This window comes from Scyliorhinus torazame, chromosome 11 (assembly GCF_047496885.1).
Source record: "Scyliorhinus torazame isolate Kashiwa2021f chromosome 11, sScyTor2.1, whole genome shotgun sequence".
Taxonomy (NCBI): domain Eukaryota; kingdom Metazoa; phylum Chordata; class Chondrichthyes; order Carcharhiniformes; family Scyliorhinidae; genus Scyliorhinus; species Scyliorhinus torazame.
This window is the reverse complement of record NC_092717.1, coordinates 187,589,532-187,611,849: the sequence shown is the minus strand read 5'-3', so window position 1 is coordinate 187,611,849 and position 22,318 is coordinate 187,589,532. Positions and strand designations below refer to the sequence as shown.

Here is a 22,318-nt window from a genome sequence, read left to right as displayed (position 1 = left end):
GGGCGTAGAATGCCCTGCCTGCAACAGTAGTAGACTCGCCAACACTAAGGGCATTCAAATGGTCATTGGATAGACATATGGATGATAAGGGAATAGTGTAGATGGGCTTTAGAGTGGTTTCACAGGTCGGTGCAACATCGAGGGCCGAAGGGCCTGTACTGCGCTGTAATGTTCTATGTTCTAAACCCTGTTCTGATAAAATGCAGCCTTGGCCTTGTTGAATGCCGCACGTCTCTTGGCCAGCACCGCTCGAACATCCTGGTAGATCCTCACAACGTGGTCCTCCCATCTGGAGTCTTACCATAGAACTCTTTCCTTTTCTTGATAAATGTGAAAGCGCACAATGATCGCACATGGTGGCTCACCAGCCTCAGTGACCCATGGGCCCGATCCTACACTGGAGGGGACGCCATTTCCCCCTCCCCCACCATCTTTTAAAATAACAACGACATAAACTTTGTTGGATTCGGACCCTCCGAGCCCTCCATCAACCCAACAACCCTCAAATTCTGCCTTCTGAAGCAATTTTCCAAATCGTCCACCTTGGATCTCAATGCCTTGTTGTCACCGGCCACCCGTGCCATCTTCACTTCCAGAGAGGTGATCTGGTCACTTTGCCTTGAAAAAGCCACCTCCACCTTCCCTTAGCTCCGTGCCCTGTGCCTTTACGGGGTTGAAGATATAACGAGATCTGCCGAGATATCATTAAACGGTGGAGCTATCTCGAGGGACCAAGTAGCCTCCTCCTGCTCCCTATGTTCATATGTTTGTTTATACAGAAGATTTCTCCCAGACTTGAGGCAGGTGCTGGAAGTTTGGTTGGGTAAGGCTGTGAGAACCCATGAGCAGGGTAAAGAGGGTCACGTTAGAGAAATCACGGGACAGGAGGTATGATCTTGAGGGTGGGGTAGGATGTGGGAGAGAAACTGCCCTCATTGGGCACAGGATACCCCTCTTCTTCAGCCCGCATCATCAAAGCCGCCGGGTTGTTCGTTCCCGTTTTCCCTCACACCCCAAAACATTGTTGTAGAATTAGATCGAGGCCTTTAAATGTCAGGTAATTAGCCGCTTAAGAGCCTTAATATACCTAAGGGCAGGTTGGTTGTCTTATGCCTCACCCACTCTAGTAATATGGTGGACAGGTCTGCAGTGTGTGGGAAGTCCACAGGCTAGCTATCTTCAAATATGCCGATCAGGGCACTGAAAATTCAGGCCACTTCCTGCCCATGTGACTACTTGTTAACAGGGAATCCTCTGAGCTAATTCGTGCCCTGTTCACCAGATTGCTGTCTAGTTGCTTTACAGCCAGGATATCACTTCAAATTGTTTATCAAATTATCCCAGAGCAAAAGGAATCAAAACTGCCTTTTGCTCAGCAACATTAGATAGTCCACAGTTCAAAGACTTAAAATTGCTCTTTAACTGACTTAAACAGCCCCTTATGGCGCTTGCTAATGAGTGAAATGGTCTGATCCATTCATCATTTTCAAACAGTTTGACAGGCCTGTGAGAAAGGTAATCATTGAAGCTCTAAAGGAAGCAATTAAACAGGCTGAAGCTTGCAGAAACAGTGAACAATAACCCATTTAACCTTTTGCTTGTGATTTGGTCAACAAGAATGATCCCAATAAATTGTCAATCATAAACGCTGAAGCACAAATATGCATATATATGTATACACTCATTTGGTGATTCAAATGAGCACACACACACATATACACACTCACACAGTTACACATTTATGAGCGTGATCTACCGGCCACGTCGCCGGGTGAAGCCTCCTGCGGGCTTCCCGACAGCCAGGATGTTTGTTTATATAGAAAGATCCACCCAAGTCCTGCAAGGGGTTCATTATTTATTTTGTCAAGAACCAACCCACAATGGACAGGACCATGCCATGCACAGGTAAGTGTGCCTTAAACCTACTTAAGGCCTACTTATCCAGTAAATACCAGCCTCCTGGGATCTACCAGCCTCCCCAGGGAGGCCGCAGCTGGGTGCCGTTCAGTCCTGGTCCACATAAACGTGGACCAGGGTGGAACGGCACCCTGGAGGTCTCCCTGGCCATTGGAGGCCCCTGGGTGGCCAGGGCTAGTGCAGGGTGGTCCCTGGCCCTCCCCCTGGAATGTAGGTACCTTGGCACTGCAAGGATGGCACCTTGGAAGTGCCAGGATGCCTGGGTGGCACTGCAAAGCCAGAATGAGCACTGCCAGGGTGGCAATGCAAGGGTGCCCATATGCCAGGGGCACTGCCAAGTGTCAGGGCCCGAGGGGGGCCATGCCCATGAAAGAAGGGTGGGGGTATGAAGGGTGGGTGCAGGGCAGGTAAGAAGGGGCCTCTGGGAGGTTGGGTGGTGATGGGTTGGGGTCCTGGAAAGGGGGCGTCTGTAAGGGTGTGTTGGGGGGAGATAGGGGGCCCCCAGGGACCCCATTGTGTGTTGTCCTCACTTGGGGGGATGTGGGATTATGCCCATGTGTATGGTGCGTGACATTGCCAATGGATGGAGGGAACCCACAAACTCACTGAAGGATCCGGCGGGCCAATCTCTGAGTTGAGCTCCCCAGTACTGAGAAACAAATTCTACGGGCTCAATTTAACTAAATGGAAACAAAGTCCCAATGCGAGCGCCTTTAGCTGCATGTTTCCCGGCGCTCGCAGCACCAAGAAAAACAGCGCTATTAAAGGGCACTCGGGATCTCCTGGGAGGCCTCTGATCTCCTGGGAGACCCCCACGAGTGCCATTCCATCTGGTTCCCATTTGTGGAGCCGGTACAGAACGGCAGTCGCCGAAGGTTGCTGAGGCGAAAAGGATAGATCCCAACGTCTCAGGTACTTTGGGAAACTGCATATTAAAGTGAGACTAGCTGTCAGATTTGCCAAAAATCATGTTAGATCTCGCGAGGCGTTGTGAGCTGGGTAGATTCAGGGAGTGGGGTCTCCCGGCTTCTATTGGCCTCGCTGTGCTGCGTCGGGCTGCTTTTCAGCTGCAGCGTGGCCATTTGATCGTGCCCTAAGTGTCGTTAGTTAGCGGTGGAGAACCCCCTCGCAGAGCCGATGGGAAACTCCCAGCAAAACCTGCCACAACTGCCATTTGGAAACATTTTTGGTAAATCGCGCCCATACATCTGATTCAGGGGGGAAATTTAAACTCAAAAAAAAGTGTGGTGTGATTTGTAGGGTGGGGGTTTTAAAATATCAGACATCTGAGTCCAATTCCAGTTGTAACATTAATGGGATGTGGGTGAGTGGGGGAGGGTGGAAGACCAAATCACATGAGGGAGATGGGTTGGCACTTTAAATACGATGACAAGACTGCATGTCACTCCCCCCACCCAACATTTTCATTTTTCCCTAATCTCCCCACAATACCTCCAATCAGCCCCAGCCACCGAGCTCTCTCCACAGCCCCCAGTATCCCGGGATATCTAACACTCCACCCGGGTCCAGAATCCACCATCCCGGGATTGACACCGCCAATGGGGGAATTCATAACAGGTAACAAAGAAATGGTTGAGGAACTAAATTCGTACTTTGCTTCTGTCTTCACAAAGGAAGATATATTCTGAGAAACAGAAGTTTTAGTGAGGGGCTGAACATAAGTGCATAAGAACTAGGAACAAGCGGAGGCCACCTCGCCCCTCGAGCCTGCTCTGCCATTCAATAAGATCATGGACTCAGCTCCACTTACCCGCCCGCTCACCATAACCCTTAATTCCATTATTGTTTAAAAATCTATCTTTGCCAGAAAAACATTCAAAGCGGTAGCCTTAACTGCTTCACGGGACAGGGAATTCCACAGATTTACAACTCTTTGGGGGAAGAACTTCCTCCTCAACTCAGTCCTAAATCTGCTCCCCCTTATTTTGAGGCTATGCATCTAGTTCTAGTTTCACCCGCCAGTGGAAACAACCTTCCTGCTTCTATCCCATCTATTCCCTTCATTATTTTATATGTTTCCAGAAGATCCCCACTCATTCTTCTAAATTTCAATGAGTATAGTCCTAGTCTACTCTGTCTGTCTGCATAAGCCAATCCTCTCAACTCCAGAATCAACCAAGTGAATCCCCTTTCCACTCCCTCCAGTGCCAGTACATCCTTTCTCAAGTAAGGAGACCAAAACTGTACACAGTGCTCTAGGTATAGCCTCACCAGCACCCTATACAGCTGCAACATTTGCCTTCTTAATTACCCGCTGCACCTGCAAACCAACTTTCTGTGATTGATGCACAAGGACACCCAGGCCCCTCTGCACAGCAGCATGCTGCAATTTTTTATCATTTAAACAACAGTCCATTTTGCTGTTATTCCTACCAAAGTCGATGAACTCGCATTTACCAACATTGTACTCCATCTGCTGGACCATTGCCCACTCACTTAAACTATCTATATCCAACTGCAGACTGTCAGTATCCTCTGCACACTTTCCTCTACCACTCTGCAAACTTCGACACATTACAATTGGTCCCCAACTCCAAATCCGATCCCTGAGGCACACCACTAGCCAATGATCGCCAACCAGAAAACACCCATTTATCCACACTCTTTGATTTCTGTTAGTTAAGCAATCCTCTATCCATGCTAATAGATTACCTGTACGCCATGCACCTTTATCTGAAGCAATCTTTTGTGCTGCACTTTGTTGAATGCCATCTGGAATTCCAGATGCACCACATCCACCGGTTCCCCATTGTCCACTGCGCTTGTTATGTCTTCAAAGAATTCCAGTAAATTAGTTAAACATGACCTGCCTTTCATGAACCCATGCTGTCTCTTCCAACGGGGCATTTTTTATCCATCGCCTCCTTGCCATCAATTTTTGGCATGTTATTTGTGTCTTCCACTGTGAAGACCAACACAAAATACCTGTTCAATGCCTCGGCCATTTCCTCATTTCCCATTATTGAATCCCCCTTCTCATCCTCTAAAGGACCAATGTTTACCTTAGCCACACTTTTTCGTTTTATATATTTACCAAAACTTTTGCTATCCGTTTTTATGTTCTGAGTTAGTTTATTTTCTTTAGGAAATTAGTATTAGTAAAGAAATGTTTTTTGGGGAAATTAATGGGATTGAAGACAGGGCCTGATAATCTTTATCCCAGAGTACTTAGGGAAGTGGCCCTAGAAATAGTAGATCCATTGGTGGTCATTTTCAAAAATTTTGGTTCCTACAGATTGGAGGATAGTTGATTTAACCCTGCTATTCAAAAAGGGAGGTAGAGAGAAAACAGGGAACTATAGACAAGTGAGCCTAATGTCAGTAGTAGGGAAGTTGCTGGAGTCCATTATCAAGGGTTCTATAGCACAGAATTTGGAAAGCGGTGGTGTGATCAGACAAAGTCAGCATGGATTTATCAAAGGGAAATGATGCTTGACAAATCTACTGGAATTCTTTGAAGATGTAACGAGTAGAGTTGACCAGGGAGAACCAGTGGATATAGTTTATTTAGACTTTCAGAAGGCTTTCGACCAAGGTCTCACATAGCAGATTACTATGTAAAGTTAAAGCACATAGGATTACATGTAGTGTCTTGAGATGGATAGAAAGCTGGTTAGCAAACAGGAAGCAACATTTTGGAATAAATGGGACTTTTTCTAATTGGCAGCCAGTGACTAGTGGGGTACCACAGAGATCTGTGCTAGGATCCCAACTGTTCACATTATATATTAATGATTTGGACGAGGGAACTAAATGTATTATCTCCAAATTTGCAGATGATACAAAGTTGGGTAGGAGGGTGATGAACTGTGAGGAGAATGCAGAAATGCCTCAGCAGGATTTGGACAGGGTGAGTGAGTGGGCATATGCATGGCTGATGCGGTATAATGTGGATAAGTGTGAAGTTATGCGCCTCGGTAGCAAAAATAGGAAGGCAGATTATTATTTGAATGCGTGTAAATTGAGAGAGGTGGATACTCAGCGAGACCTCGGTGTCCTCGTGCATCAGTCACTGAAAGTAAGCGCGCAGGTACAACAGTTAGTAAAGAAGGCAAATGGTATGTTGGCCTTCACAGCGAGGGGTTTTGCGTATAGGAATAGAAATGTTTTACTGCATAGGACATTGGTGAGGCCACACCTCGAGTATTGTGCGCAGTTTTGGGACTGAGGTGAGGAGAAATTTCACCCAGAGAGTGGTGAATCTGTGGAATTCACTACCACAGAAAGTAGTTGAGGGAAAACATTGTGTAATTTCAAGAAGGAATTAGATATAGCTCTTGGGGCTAAACGGATCAAGGGATAGGGGTGAATGCGGGATCAGGGTATTGAACTTGATGATCAGCCATGATCATAATGAATGGCGGAGCAGGCTCGAAGGGCCGAATGGCCTTCTCCTGTTTCTATTTTCTATGTTTCTATGTAACCTCTCCTCTCCCAGTCAGGGCCCTGTGGCCTCCAAAAGCTGCTTTGCTCCCAAGTGGCAGTTTTCACTGTTCATCAGACTGGTTATCAGGCAGGGAAGCTGTTGCATAGTGAAACTCCATGGTGCACAGGCTGTGTAACTTCTAGGTTCCCCATGCTCTGCTGACTTACCCCTTGCCCACACTCCTGCTGGATCGGTTAAGGTAACATTCCCTCCTTACACACAGATACATCAACACATATACACCCACGTCTGCATACAAGTACAATCACACATGAATGCAGACATTTGATGCATCCACATCCACTATCAAAGTGCAGACAGTCACACAGGCATATTCACATGCACAATAATATAAAAAAGAAGGGCACATGTCATATATAAACATGTGCACACACACACAAACAGACAAATAGTTATTCATATGGGTAAACCCGCAGAGACACATGCCCACACAGACAAAGGGCGAGATTTAATGTTTCCCCGCTGATGGGTTTGAATCTGGGGGCTTTCATTAAATCCAGTGGATGGTCTGCACCTTCCTGCCTGCCCTTGCTCAACCATAATTATGCCATCGGCAGGGTTAGCATCAGGACCCACATGTCAGTGTGCTAATTGAGGCCCTTGTGGGCAAATGATGCCGATATAAAGTCCTCATTCTGCCATCTGTGGGAGAGGCCCCATGCCAAGCACCCAGCACTGCAGCTTTTACAGTGAATCTGTGTAATCTTTTACCGCGGAGAGCTTTAGAGGCTGGTCATTATTTTCAAGGTTGAGATAGACAGATTTATAATCAGTAAGGATAATCAAGAGTTATGGGGATAATGTGGGAAAGTGGAGTTGAGGATTATCATATCAGTCATGCTTTCATTGAATGGCGGCGCAGACTCGATGGGCAGACTGGCCTACTTCTGCTCCTACGTCTTATGGTCCTCACTAGAGCCTTCCATCTCAGCACCCCGTGAAACACCCAAACATACTTAAATGATCTGGTGCTGCATGTCCAAAGTGCTATGGAGCTGCCGGTCTCTGATTGCAGTAAGAAGTCTTACAACACCAGGTTAAAGTCCAACAGGTTTGTTTCGAATCACTAGCTTTCAGAGCACTGCTCCTTCCTCAGGTGAATGAAGAGGTATTTTCCAGAAACATATATATAGACAAAGTCAAAGATGCAAGTCAATGCTTTGAATGCGAGCATATGCAGGTAATTAAGTCTTTACAGATCCAGAGATAGGTTAACCCGCGGTTAAAGAGGTGTGAATTGTCTCAAGCCAGGTCAGTTGGTAGAATTTTGCCCAGGCCAGATTACGGGGGATGAATGTAATGTGACATGAATCCAAGGTCCCAGTTGAGGCCGTACTCATGTGTGCGGAACTTGGCTATACGTTTCTGCTCAGCGATTTTGAGTTGTCGCGCGTCCTGAAGGTTGCCTTGAAGAACACTTACCCAGAGATCAGAGGCTGAATGCCCTTGACTGCTGAAGTGTTCCCCTCGTCATTCACCTGAGGAAGGAGCAGCGCTCCAAAAGCCAGTGATTTGAAACAAACCTGTTGTCCTTTAACCTGGTGTTGTAAGACTTCTTACTATGCTCACCCCAGTCCAACGTCGGCATCTCCACATCATAGTCTCTGATTGGCCAGCAGATCTCTGAGGCGGGACTTACTGGTACAGAAGGATGCAAGTCCTGCCTCCAGCCTATTAAACACCAATTGGCTGGCAAATGTGGGGCAGTCAGAAGTCACCTTGACAAGGTCCACCCAATCTTTTAACTGGGGTGGGGGGAGGAGAGGTATTTGGCGCCTCATATCATTCAGCCCAAAGACAAACATATTTGTGAAATTCAGTCACATGAATACTAATATCGCATCTATGTATTTATACAAAATTCTTGTATCTACACGTATACCATTATAAACTGCACAGACACACACAAGCACATATCTACCAAAGAATGAGTTAATGTGGTTGTATGAGATTCTGTCACTTTTAGTATGAACCCATTTTTGTCAACGGGATTTCCCATTGAAGTCAACCCACGCTGCTGGGAAACCCGCAGGTGGGGGTGCGTTGCCAAAGGGAACAAAGAATCCCAGTGGCCACAGAATTCCGTCACTGTGAATGCCGATTGGGGAATGTTGATTTGAATAAAAGATGTCCAGACCTGGAAGTGACTTCGCCATGAACAATCCCACTTCCAAAATTAATAAAAGAAGGAGGGGGTGAAGGCAAGTTTTACAAATATAGGCCTGGAGGCATTTGCTGAGGTGAATCAGCAAACAGAGCCTCAATGCATTGCTGAGGTGGCAAAAGAACCACCGGAGAGATGATGAGAAACATTTTATGCAGAGAGTTTTTAATGATCTGGAATTCACTGCCCGAAAGGGTGTTGGAAGTGTATTCCATTGTAAATGCAGGGAATTGAATAAATACATGAAAAGGCAAAATATTCAGGGCAATGAGGAACAGCAAATAGTGGGGTGAACTGAATATCTCTTTCAAAAAGTCAACAATGGCATGATGGGCTGAATAGCCTCATTCTGTGCTGTATGGTACTATGACAGCATTACTTTCTTGACTAGGGCGCTGCTGCCTCACAGCACAAGGGTTCAATTCTGGCCTTGGGTGACTGTGTGGAGTTTGCACTTTCTCCCTGTATCTGTGTGTGTTTCCTCGGGGTGTTCCGGTTTCCTCCCACAGTCCAAAGATATGCGGGTTAGGTGGATTGGCCATGATAAATTGCCCTTAGTGTCCAAAATTTCCCTTAGTGTTGGGTGGGGTTACTGGGTTATGGGGATAGGGTGGAGGTGTTGACCTTGGGTAGGGTGCTCTTTCCAAGAGCCGTTGCAGACTCGATGGGCCGAATGGCCTCCTTCTGCACTGTAAATCCTATGATAATAATACTATGATGATTAACACTGCAATGAAGAAATGCCCCTAGGCGCCACATTCCGGCGCCTGTTCGGGTACACAGAGGAAGAATTCAGAATGTCAAAATGACCTAACAACACGTTTTCAGGACTTGTGGGAGGAAACCGGAGCACCCGGAGGAAACCCACACAGACACAGGGAGAACATGCAGACTCCACACAGACCTTGACCCAAGCCGGGAATCGAACCTGGGACCCTAGATCTATGAAGCATCAGTGCTACCCACTGTGCTAAATAGTCATAGAAATTATAGAATCGCTACAGTGCAGAAGGAGGTCTTTTGGCCCATTGGGTCTGCACTGACCCTCCAAAGAGCGCCCTACCTAGGCCCACTTCCCTTCCCTATCCCCATAACCCTGTCTAACCTGCACATCCCTGAACACAAAGGGGCAATTTTAGCGTGGCCACTAAGTTATAATGATGTGTGTTCGCTCTTTGTCCTTACCTTTCGCACATGTGCAGAGAACAGTACACTGCTGAACTGCTGCCTGGACTTCAGACCCTTCATGGTTGTGGCAAACTGGGACATCATCCCTGGGTTGTCCCTGGCCTGAAGGAACAGAGATTCACTGTCAGATGTTCTGATGCTCAATTGCACCATGGTTACGATGTACTTAAACTCCATTTCCAGCCCTTATTTCATATACTTTAATATTTTTATCGAACAAAATTCAATCTACTATCTCAGACTTGAAAGAAAGTGTGGAACAGGAACATAGGGGAGGGAGAGATTTAACAACACTCAGAATAAGGAGCATTTCTATAGCATTTTAACGTAGTTTTAAAAAGCCCTCTGCTTCACAGGAGCATCAGCTGAAAAAAACTCAGAACAATAACAGTGTGAGAAAGAAGAAAGACTGAAGACTTGGTCAAATGGTTAGGTTTAACAGAGAGAGAGAGAGAGTGAGGTGGATAGACACAGAGATTTCGAGAGGGAATTCCTGAGGATGAGGCATAGACAGGTGAAGGGATGGCTGACAATTGTGGCACAAAGGAAATTGCAAAGCAAATGGGGAATACACAAAAGGACTATTACAATGTATATAAACAAAGCAAGGGAGCAAAATCATGACTACAGGGCTAAAGAGTTGTTTCAGACATTGTGACCTGGATTTACACCCTCGAGGCACAAGAGTGGTAAGCGGGACATTTCCCAGCTCGGACATCTGCCTGGGAAGAAAGTACTTGAAAAGACGTGATCTTCATTGATAGGGGTGGGTGTGGCCTGGAGTTGGGCCAGTCGACCCAGGAAGAAGTTGGATGAGCTTTTGGGCTGCCAGGTATGGAGGCAGGCTATTTAAAAGACCATAGATACATACATAGATACGTAGAAGATAGGAGCAGGAGGACGGCTTTTGGCCCTTTGAGGCTGCTCCAGCATTCATCACGATCATGGCTGATCATCCAACTCAATAGCCTAATCCTGCTTTCTCCGCATTGCCTTTGATCCCATTCTCCCCAAGTGCTATATCTAGCCGCCTCTTGAATATATTCAAAGTTTTAGCATCAACAACTTCCTGTGGTAATGAATTCCACAGGCTCACCACTCTTTGTGTGAAGAAGTGTCTCCTTATATCTGTCCGAAATGGTTTACCCTGAATCCTCAGACTGTGACTCCTAGTTCTGGACACACCAATCATGGGTAACATCTTCCCTGCATCTACCCTGTCTAGTCCCATTAAAATGTTATAAGTCTCTATGAGATCCCCCCTAATTTTTCGGAACTCCAGCGCGAACAATCCCAACCTAGTCAACCTCTCCTCATATGACAGTCCCGCCATCCCTGGAATCAGTCTGGTAAACCTTCGCTGCACTCCCTCGAGAGCAACAACATCCTTCCTCAGAGAAGGAGACCTAAACTGTACACAATACTCCAGGTGTGGCCTCACCACTAGGGGCTAGGGGCTGTTTAGCACAGGGCTAAATCGCTGGCTTTGCAAGCAGACCAAGGCAGGCCAGCAGCATGGTTCAATTCCCGTAGTAGCCTCCCCAAACAGGCGGCGGAATGCGGCGACTAGGGGCTTTTCACAGTAACTTCATTGAAGCCTACTTGTGACAATAAACAATTTTCATTTTCATTTTCATTCATTCACCAAGGCCCTGTATAATTGCAACAACACATCCCTGCTTCTATACTCAAAACATCTCGCAATGAAGGCCAACATACAATTAGACTTCTTTACCGCCTGCTGCACCTGCATGCTTACCTTCAGCAACTGGTGCACAAGGACACCTAGGTCCTGCTGCACACTCCCCTCTCCCAATTTACAACCATTCAGGTAGTAATCTGCGTTGCTGTTTTTGCTTCCAAGGTGAATAACCTCACACTTATTCAAATTATACTGCATCTGCCATTGATTTGCCCACTCGCCCAACCTGTCCAGATCATGCTGTTGATTCCCTGCTTCCACATCACAATTCACCCTCCCACCTAACTTGGTGTCATCTGCAAACTTTGAGATGTTACATTTTAATCACTCATCCAAATCACTAATATATATTGTGAATAGCTGGGGTCCCAGCACCAATCCCTGTGGTACCCCACTAGTTAATGCCTGCAAATTTGAAAAGGACCCATTAATCTCTACTCTTTATTTCCTATCCACCTCAATTCATTTCCCCCAATCCCATGCGCTTTAATTTTGCACAATAATCTCTTATGCGGGACTTTGTCAAACGCCTTCTGAAAGTCCAAATGTACCACATCGACTGGCTCCCCCTTGTCAACTGTACTAGTTACATCTTCAAAGAATTCCAAAAGATTTGTCAAGCATGATTTTCCGTTCATAAATCCATGCTGACTCTGACTGATCCTGCCACTGCTTTCTAAATGTTACGCTATAAAGTCCTTGATAATGGATTCAAGCATTTTCCTCACTACCGATGTTAGGCTTACTGGTCTATAATTCCCTGCTTTCTCTCTACCTCCCTTTTTGAATATCGGAGTGACGTGAGCTACCCTCCAATCTGCAGGAACAGTTCCAGAGTCTATAGAATCCCGGAAGATGACCATCAATGCATCCACTATTTCCAGAGCCACCTCCTTACGCACTCTGGGATGCAGATTCTCAGGCCCTGGGGATTTATCCGCCTTCAATCCTATCAATTTTCCCAGCACCATTTCTCTACTAATGTTGATCTCCCTCAGTTCTTCCCTCTCACTAAACCTTTCATTCTCCAACATTTCTGGTATCTGATTTCTGGCTTCTTTTGTGAAGACAGAACCTAAGTTTGTATCGGTGCTGTGGGACCTTGTCTGTTAAAAATAAAAGGCCTTCCATCCCTCACCTCTCACACCCTCTCGCCCTCCAAACACTCCCCATGCACCATCCAAGCTACCGCATGATCTCTGTGGTCCCTGATGCCACCTATGCCAAGCTATGGCACTTCCATATGGCTGAGAACCCAGGCAACGATCAAAGTACTAAACACTGTGCCCCAGAGAACATATTGTTTTATTGACAACGCAGACTTCTGATTGCTGCAGTCAATTTCATAATGTTTATTTACACAACCATAAATGGTTTCAAGGATTTGTGGTTTTTGTTATTGATATTTTAAAGGGTCTGGTGATTGCCATTTATATTAGCTTGTAGTGAAATGACTTTTTTCAACATAGTAGAAATTTATGAATGAATTACTTTTCAAGAGTTTTTTTGATACATCCTACTGTTACTACAGGGTTCATTGGTCATCAACAGTATATAGTGGTTCAATGGGCAAGAGAATGTCATAGTTTGGCATGCAGACCATGGAGTGATGGACAGCTTAGCATTGGGGACATGAGAGGTCATAGAGAGTGGGTGGAAAGGCAGAGCTTGACTTAGGCAGTAAGAGGGGTGATGGGGCGGTGGGTGGAAAGTTAGAACATGGTATGGGTAGTCATGTGGGTGGGTTGAAGGTCAAAGTTTGGCATAGAGGACATGAGAGGGGATCTTTTGAACTACCTTTTAAAAGGTCACGTCATGCAGAATAGGGTTCAAACTCGTCTGAGGGGCTGTGAGCCATGACTCTTTAAAAAGCTGACCCGACTCCATGAAGAATGCAGAGGAGCAGGATATTTCATCAATGGAGGAAGTGCCAAGTGCAGACATTGGACAGGAACCAGCCCGCTCCCTTTGAAGGCACTCCCAGAAATCAGACAGCACGGGAATGGGGCCAGGAATCCTGGAATTGGGACTCATCTGCCATTATTAAAGGGCTCCCGGGTCATCTTGACTTGGTGAAACTCCAGCCCGTGTTCCCGACAGAGTCCCTTAGTTATTGCCTTTGATATTTCATTATGCAGCCTGTGTGATCTTTCATAAAACCATGAGCAGTATGTGCTAGAATTTGCCAGACTTCAACCCCGACTTTCATCACCTTTTCTCCTGCTCTTTCTTTGTAAATGATCTTGCGACGGATGCAATGTGAAAGGCATTGCAAGTATTCAAGTTCTTCATTATACCCAGGGACAGACGTAGCATACAGGCGAAGTCCGGAACTTAACGGAATGAGAGTGAAGTTTAAACGGGACTTACAGATGAGAGGTAATCCTGTTCCCAGGTTCTCTGCACACCCCAATCTTTCCTTCGCCCCAGCAGTGCATCCATGGCAGCAATCTTTAACTTGATCTGTGGCATGTCAGAGGGTGGGATGTTTTTCACAATCTGCCGTGCTCTCCACCTGCAAGAGAGCAGCACAGGACAACAGGTAGATCCAGCAGCAGGGGTAGTGCTGATTGTATCAGTTTTTAACAGTTGGGAGAAGGAAGTCTGCATTTCTCTATTAAATGTCACTTTCTCTCAGTGAATTTTCCAATCTTGTGCTCCACCTTCGGTGGAGAATGCAGGCAGCCTGCAGGAAACTCATGTTATACCAAAATACACCTTTTAAAGATAATTATTGTCTGCGGTCAATGAAAGATTAAGTAAACTGCCTTGTGATGTGAATTCTTGGTGGGTTTTTCTGCTACCAGGGTCCATTGAAAGATGGGACGTTTGAGCCAACTGGATCCTGTGGCCCAACCAGAGCAGTTGAAAAAAAGAATTGCTCGGAGGTAACACTCATGAAAACTATGTTCACACAAAAACTATAGACAAATGAGTTTGCTAGATCGTGACATTAACGTTTGGAACAGTTATGTGATTACTCCTGACCAATAAAAATTGTCAATATTGAAATCCATTTCTTAAATTTATTTATCTACGTTAACTGCTTTGCATTATTCAATAGATGGTGAATATAACCCGTTTCTCACGCATGCTGCAGCTGGGAATGTTTGACAAGAGAGTGTTGAGGGATCTTTACTTTTCTCATGCACCCTATACCTGCCCTGTCAGTGTTTGATTGGACTGTGCAGAAGAAGCTTTTAGTCTCAATCTAATCTGATGTACCTTTAATTTTAATAATAATCTTTATTGTCACAAGTAGGCTTACATTAGCACTGCAATGAAGTTACTGTGAAAATCCCCTAGTCACCACACTCCGGCGCCTGTTCGGGTACACAGAGGGAGAATTCAGAATGTCCAATTCACCTAACAAGCATGTCATTCGGGACTTGTGAGAGGAAACCGGAGCACCCGAAGGAAACCCACGCAGACACGGGGAGAACGTGCAGACCCCGCACAGACAGTTACCCAAGCCGGGAATCGAACCTGCGACCCTAGCGCTGTGAAGCAATAGTGCTAACCACTGTGCTACCGTGCTGCCAGGCTACCTGACCTGGCAGTGCGTAATAGGCTTGTTTAGAGTGAACTATACTCTGTTGGCTGTGATTCTCTGACCCAGGTGCGGCAGTTCACACCACGACGGATGTGGCGAGCCATTCAAAAGACCATTCACTTCGGTGGAACCGGAAGATTCTACCAGTGGCAGGGGCCAGAATATTTCGGGCAAGCTGTAACCATGCTTTTCTTGCTTTCGGCATGCTTGATAGGAATGTGCAAAGGCAACTGTGTTTGTGACACATTTGCAGCTGCCCAGTATTTGGTGGAACGGTGTTGAGGAAGTTTGACTGCATTGTTTAATGTGAGCACAATATGTTTACAATGTTCCTTAAAGAAAATATACCTTACCTTCTGAACAGATACTTCATGTTCTCCTCAAATTTGACTAAGACTGTGGGAGGTATTGGCCATGTCACACTCTTTCCATAGTCGCTCATGCTCCGTACGTTCTGGAAGCGCCTCATTACGTCGATGAGATACGCCTTGACCTTGAAAGTCTTGTAATAAGTTATGATTTTATAGACAGCTCTCATGCCTCGACAACGTTTCCTGGCAAGGGTTCCCCTCCAGATCTGTTGAGGGAAAAGAGGAAACAACTCACTGAGCGTGAGAATTCTTAGAATTTTGTTGCAGACGTCTTCTTACCAAATATCAAATATCACTGAAGTGTGGAGCCAACATTAGTTATTCATCTCCGGCACCAGGATTTACATCCACCTCTTAACAACAGGGTGCCAGTTTCCCCTTTCTGCAATTTGTCTACCTTGGCCCTTAGTCTCAAATCAGCACAAGACCCCAGCATCAAAACTATACCACAGATTAGCAATGTTGCTCAGGAGCAGTACTCAGTGTCCAGAAGACAAATGAAAAGATATTGGGCTGGATTCTCTGGTTCAGAGACTAAGGGCTGGATTCTCCGTTTTTGAGGCTATGTCCAGAGGAAGTGTCTAGTTTAACGATGAAAATGGCGGCGCCACCTCTGCACCGATGCTCCGCCCGGTAGCGGGCTAGCAGCTGCGCCACATAAAACACCCGGCATTCCCAACATAAACGGCCGGAGAATTGCTGGGTCTGTGGCCGCGCATGCGCATGGCAATTACCTGCAGCGGTTGCACCGTACAACATGACGCCGGCTGCGTGCGGAACCCACCTGCCAGATAGTGCCCCCATGGACGCCCGCTCGCCCCCGGGCAGTGGATTTGCTCCCCCCCTCCCCCCCTCCACCATCAACTGTGGCGGTGCTGGACAAAGTTTGCAGCCGCCACGCGAGGTTGACGGAAACGCACAGCACACGTGTCCAGTGCCTTCGGGAACTCGGCCCATCGAGGGCGGAGCATTGGGGGAGGGCCTTCACGTGATGTCCTGAGGCCGTCCCAACGGCGTGCAGCGTACTCCCCGATGACGCTGTTTTGGAGGGGACAGAGAATCCAAAAACAGGCGCCGCCCCCGATTTCGGCGTCAAAAGGGATTCTCTGCCCAATCGCCGATGACGATATTGGCATCGGGCAACGGAGAATCCCGCCCTAAGTGCTGACATCTGGGACTGAATCGCTGGTGTTCTATGACTACGAAAGCAGAGCCAGTCCCGAGCAATTCAGGATTCGTTAATGGGCTAGCACAGGCGCCATGCAGAACTGGAACAAAACAAAACGGTATCCGATTCACATGGGAAGGGATTGGCATTTGAGAGGCTGCAGCCACATATCAGCACTCCACTCCCCACACACACACTCATTCCAACCAACAAGATGGCAACCCGAAGGGTGACACCCCGGTTCGCAGATGTGGAGCTCGAGACCCTGATGGGCGCCATGGAGGAGAGGCGGGACACCCTGTTACTCAGGGTAGGGAAGGAGGCTGCCACTCGCCGCTGTACACACGGCCTGGGTGCAGGGAACAGAGGCCACGAGCCCCACCGCCAGGACCGGCCAGCAGTGTCGCAAGAACTGAACAACCTCCTCAGGGTGGCCAGGATGAGTAGCCAGCACCACATCCCTGGCACTCCCATCGCACACACCCATAACCCCCCCTCCCCACCCAGAGGGTGACCAAACCCCAACCGCTGGCAGTCTGCGTGCACCCCACCTGCACCACATGCCAACAACCATACCACCCGCTGTGGCAGGGTGCCCTGTTCACAACGGCCACCAGCTGTCCACCCCCTGTACTGCTCACGTCCGACTGCCTGACACTGCATTTTCTGTTCCGCCGCCAACATCCCCCCCCCCCCATCCCCCCACAAGGGAAGGTGGTGTATAACCGCAGCGAGAGAGAGCGGCAGGCACTGGACCTGGTTGGCGGGACCAGGGAGAGGGCACAAACCGAGGTGGAGGTCGACTTTGCGGAACCAACTGAGCCCCGCTGAGATGCGGTGTCCCTATGGCTCGCATGGCATCCCCACACCAGCCCAGCCGCAGCACTCCATAACCCCACCACCATCCCAGAGACATTCACCTTGGTTAGGGATGTTCGTGAAGAAGCGCCTGGGGCACTATCTAGCGCGCATTGCACACTCGCAGCGGTATATCAGGTGGCGTTAGGAACCCCTGAGGGGGCGGATGGTTGGAAGGCGGCCTGACTCCAGGGATTAACTGCCGCCCAGACGGGACTTGGGCCTCTGGAAAAGGCGGGCCCAGCAATGCTGGAGATGAAGACACAGAGCCAGGGACTACATGAAGGGTCGTCAGCAAGCATCCAGTGCCTGCAGGCGCAGCTGGAGGAGTCCAACGCACCTGCACGGCAGGAGGCGGTGCTGAATATGCATCCCACCCAGGCCAACACCGCATGGATGGTGTCTGCGGTAGAGGCCTTGGCAGCAAAGATTTCAGCCATGGATGAAGATATCCAAGGCCTGAGGCACACTGTGTGGTGGCGGCTGAGGCACAGGACAGGGCTGGCAGCACCAGGTTGGGGGGGGGGGGTGGAAGCCCCCAGAGCCCACTCTAGCTGCAATCCGGACCCAGTAGACTGGGGGTCATTGAGCACCCCAAGGGAGGAGGAGGTGATGGGGCCTGTGCTAGTGACACCCTCAGGTAGGTGCAGGAACACCGCAGTTCCTCGGATTCCCCCACAACCCATCCTATTCCTTGGTGCTTCCGATGGGCAGTGGGCAGAACAGGGTGGCACCACGGAACCTGGGATACCCAAGAGACCACTCAGGTGGGGCGGAGGGAGGGGTAGGTGGAGGGGTGGGCATTGGTGGGTTGGAGGTGGGGTGGAGGGAAGGGTTGAGGTGGGGTGAGTGCACCAGTGCAGCCGGTGTCGCTCTACGCAATAGCTGGCCACTGTGGGTGGTCAGTGTGGTGTGCGGTAAGGCCACAGCAATGGCGGTCTGTGCCTGGACACCCAGGCCCTGGGGGATCACCATGATGCCACAGCCCATCCTTTGATCAGCCGCCGCTAATACCTCTTGGCTTTCAGCCAGCTATGGCAGCGGCAGGACAGGCAGCCCACGGTAACGCCTCTGGGAACATAACCTGGCTTCCCCTTCTGCCTCAGCAGCCATTGCGCCTGTTTCCCAATTTTTAAAACCACAAGTAAACCTCGCCGTCGGTAATTCCTCCTGGCAGAGGCGGAGCACCAAAGGAGCCCCAGAGAATACTGGGACGGGACGGTTAATGAAATGCTAACGACGTTTACTGTATGTGCGAAGTAGATTGCATTCACGCCACTGTCGAGGCACCGCAGCATGGCATTTTGTCGGGCCCCCGGTGCCGGTCTCGATTTTCAGCTAGCTCGCAATTTTCAGCCTGATCACCATTCCCAAATCTGGGGCGTCATTCTCCGCCGGCGGGAGTCTCCATTCTGCCGGCGCTCGGGGGTTTCCCGACGGCGTGGGGGTGCCCCACAATGGGAAACCCCATTGACCGGCCGGTGTTACGGAGACTCCCGCCGGCCGGTCGGCGCAGAAATGTGGCGGGGCGGGTAGGAGAATTTCGCCCCCTATGTCAGCCAAGGGAGAATCACGCCCATTATCCGGCAATATTATTATGATTGAAGTTGAGAGACAACGTAGTGTGGAATCTTGTGCCCTCCCCATGGTGTGATTGGTGGTGAGGAGTGAACATTGAATCAGGTGGGAGAGTGGTGGAAGCGGGCCTTCCTGCCGGCCGCCAGTTGATGGCCTTAAATGGCCAAGGATCTCATCCCACTGCTGATGACACCGTTCGGACTCCCAGTGGGGTCAGTCAAAGGCAGTGTCATGAGAATGTCACTTTATGAAATGTTTGCCTGCTCATGCTACTGCAGTGAGGTCAGAGTGTGGGTGGAGCTGAGCTCTGGCTCTGCTTTTTAGTTTCACTTTGAAAAACGCTTGGGTGTGTCTGTGTTTTTTTGGTTTCGTTTCAGTGTTGGAGCTGCAGCCAGCCAAAGAATGTGTAATGTTGTTCTCTCTGCCATGTAAAGACTAGCTCTTGATCATTTGGTGAATTCAGAGTGATAACTGTTCTCAGTAGTGAATTTAAACCTGATGTGCTTCTGGTAAAAGTTTTTTTAAAAATGTCTTATGGATGTTAAAAGGAAGTAAGGATTACTTAGTGTTGTATTCTTTGGGGATTATATTTGAATTGATGGTTGCTAAGATGTTCACTGTATGTTTTAAAAAGGTTAACTTGAGTTCATAGAATAAACATTGTTTTGCTTTAAAAATTACTTTTCGATTTCTGCTGTACCACACCTGCAGAGTGGGCCGTGTGCTCCCCATACCACAATCTAGTAAAAGTTGTGGGCCAGGTGAACTCCATGATACACTTTGGGGTTTTCTAAACCCTGGCCCATAACAGCAGTCTATGCCTGATTCAGGGACACTGCATCGGAAAAGTGGGACAGGGCTGCCGACAACCCTCCTCAGTGACTTCCCTCCCAAACTCCTCCTCCCATCGCCTCACTCAGTTCTGGCCTGGGATCCAGAAACGACCCTAGGCCTTGAACGGATGTTGTACCGGCAGCAGCCACCGCCTAAACAGTGGCACTGCCATTCAATAGAGCTCCGGCCTTGGATTCTGCCCCAGCAACCTCCACCTCGGGAGAAGGCCAGCTGCTGGACATTCAAGTGCCTGACTGGCACATGATACGGGCCTTCCTGAAAAGAGGCAAAGCGGGGCTTTCCAGCCAGTAACCCAGACCCCCATCGCCTCCACAAGATTCGATCCATCGTCTCAGAATGTTTTATGGGCAATGTAAACAGAGCTTTACTGGAGCTGTGGCAGTCTTTGCAGGGAAAATGCAGAGAGAGTTTCATTCTAAGATAATGTAAAATAAAAACAGAAGGTGCTGGAGAAACACAGCAGGTCTTTCAGCATCTGTGAGAGAAACTGAGTGAACGAAAGTTTTGAGTCCGTATGCCTTCTATTACCCTATTATTATTTCCATTGAAGTCAACAGAAATAAAAATCATGAGAGATATAAAATAGGCTGCAGACTTACTATTATTTTGCACTCCTACACAAAATCGCGGCTATCCCACATCTCCAGGTGTAAATCCCAAAGTGAGTTCTCTGAACATATATCATAATAAGCAGTTCCGATGGTTTGGGTGTTTTTTAGCTGTTGGTGATCACCTGGTCATTTTAATCTGGTTAAATCTTTGCTAACATAGCGAACAGAAAACCCGAGCGTGCTCAGTATACATATGAGAAGAGTATTGATCAGAAGATATGCCCCATATTTGGAAAAGAAGACTGCTGAGACTGCTCAATGAATCCTCTGTGGAATTCATGTTTGAGCTTCAACTGCTTGATTAAGAACTTTTTTATGAATAATTAATTAAAAAATAATAAATCACTGTGAGCAGCTGCATCTGAAGCTTGCAGGTTTTAAAATATCCTAGCTGCTTCTCTACTGATGAGAATCGGTTGCTCTGTGTCCTATTTTTAGCTAGCAGGTCAACCTCTCTATGTTACATTCTGAGCTGCACTATTTCATCACGGTTGTTATCTATACCAAGGACAGAGAGGAAATAAAACCCCTTTGGTTTCTGGGAGAATGAAAGAGGAACAAAAGTAAAATACAACAGGCATTTCAACATCATTTTAACTAGGCCTATTCTCCATGGCGTTTGTGCTGCAATGATTTCTGAATGTCTGACGCTCTAACAACTTATTTTTATATAGTGCCGTTCGCATAATCAAACTTCCCAGGAGCGTTGTTAACACAAACTTTCACACTAAGGTATTTATGGAGATATTGAGGAAGATGAACAAAAGTTTGATCAAATAAGTAGATTAACGCCTGTAAATAACTCTTACCGGGAACTATCAGGGCCACGTTTAAAAACCTCAGACAATAGGAGAGAAAATCTGAGGTCGAGGAAAAATTAGTTTGTGATTCAGACAGGGCATGCGGAATCCACTGAATCTCGATGTGTGCACAAATAGTAGCACAGTGGCTAGCACTTTTGCTTCACAGTACCAGGGTCCCAGATTCGATTTCCAGCTTGGGTCACTGTCTGTGCGGATTCTGCACGTTCTCCCTGTGTCTTCGTGGGTTTCCTCCGGGTGCTCCGGCGTCCTCCCACAAATCCCGAAAGACATGTTTGCTAGGTGAATTGGACATTCTGAATTCTCCCTCTGTGTACCCGAACAGGCGCTGTAGTGTGACGACTAGGGGCTTTTCACAGTAACTTCATCGCAGTGTTAATGTAAGCCTACTTGTGACAATAAAGATTGTTGTTATTATTATTAGTGTATCTGGGGATATTGTGTGTCTGCATTTTTGTGTTTTTTTGTAAATGTGGGTGCTTATTTACTTGTATGTCTGCCCATCTGTCTGCCTATAGATGTGACTGGGTACTGTATCTCTGCCAGCCTGCAAGGCTCCACTTTCCAAGTATTATTCAGGTTATTCAGCTGCCTCAGTTTCACTGCTCCAATTTCTAAAAGGGGAAGAATCTAATAATTTCAAATCCTCCCCCTCGGGCCAGCTAAATGGCATCTCTATAAAAGAACTGGACATTTATCAAACCTGGCATTAAGAGGACAAGGTCCTGAAAGTAGGCCGGGCATCTTCATGTGAGCTATAAAGAGTTGACAATGAGGAACGGTTCATGGCACTCAATCCCACCCTCCATTAATCACTGCTAGTTGCAACGTCTACAGGACCAAATCATTCTTCAGAAAGGCTGTTACCAAATCTGAGAGGTTTTGTGGAGTGTACTGGAAATGTAGAATATTGAAACAATGACAGGGGCTTGGTGCTGCTCTACCCAGTCACTTTATTTTTCAGACATTAAATCAGGTCAACGTATTAAAAGAGAAATGTAATCAGTTAAATGCTCCTTGAACAGTAGTGTTGTAAAGAAAACACTGCACAAACACGCTTCAGG

At 47.6% G+C, this 22,318-nt stretch overlaps 1 protein-coding gene across 1 annotated transcript in view; it reads right to left on the bottom strand.

The window, feature by feature from the left end:
- LOC140385722 (unconventional myosin-Id-like) overlaps window positions 1–22,318 on the bottom strand; it is a 264,080-nt gene that overhangs the window by 56,657 nt on the left and 185,105 nt on the right. The window contains exons 17-19 of the mRNA XM_072468175.1: window positions 15,346–15,569; window positions 13,810–13,954; window positions 9,735–9,839 (exon numbers count right to left, since the gene is read on the bottom strand). Of these exons, the coding sequence (XP_072324276.1) occupies window positions 9,735–9,839; window positions 13,810–13,954; window positions 15,346–15,569 (474 nt within the window). The remainder of the gene's footprint in view (window positions 1–9,734; window positions 9,840–13,809; window positions 13,955–15,345; window positions 15,570–22,318) is intronic.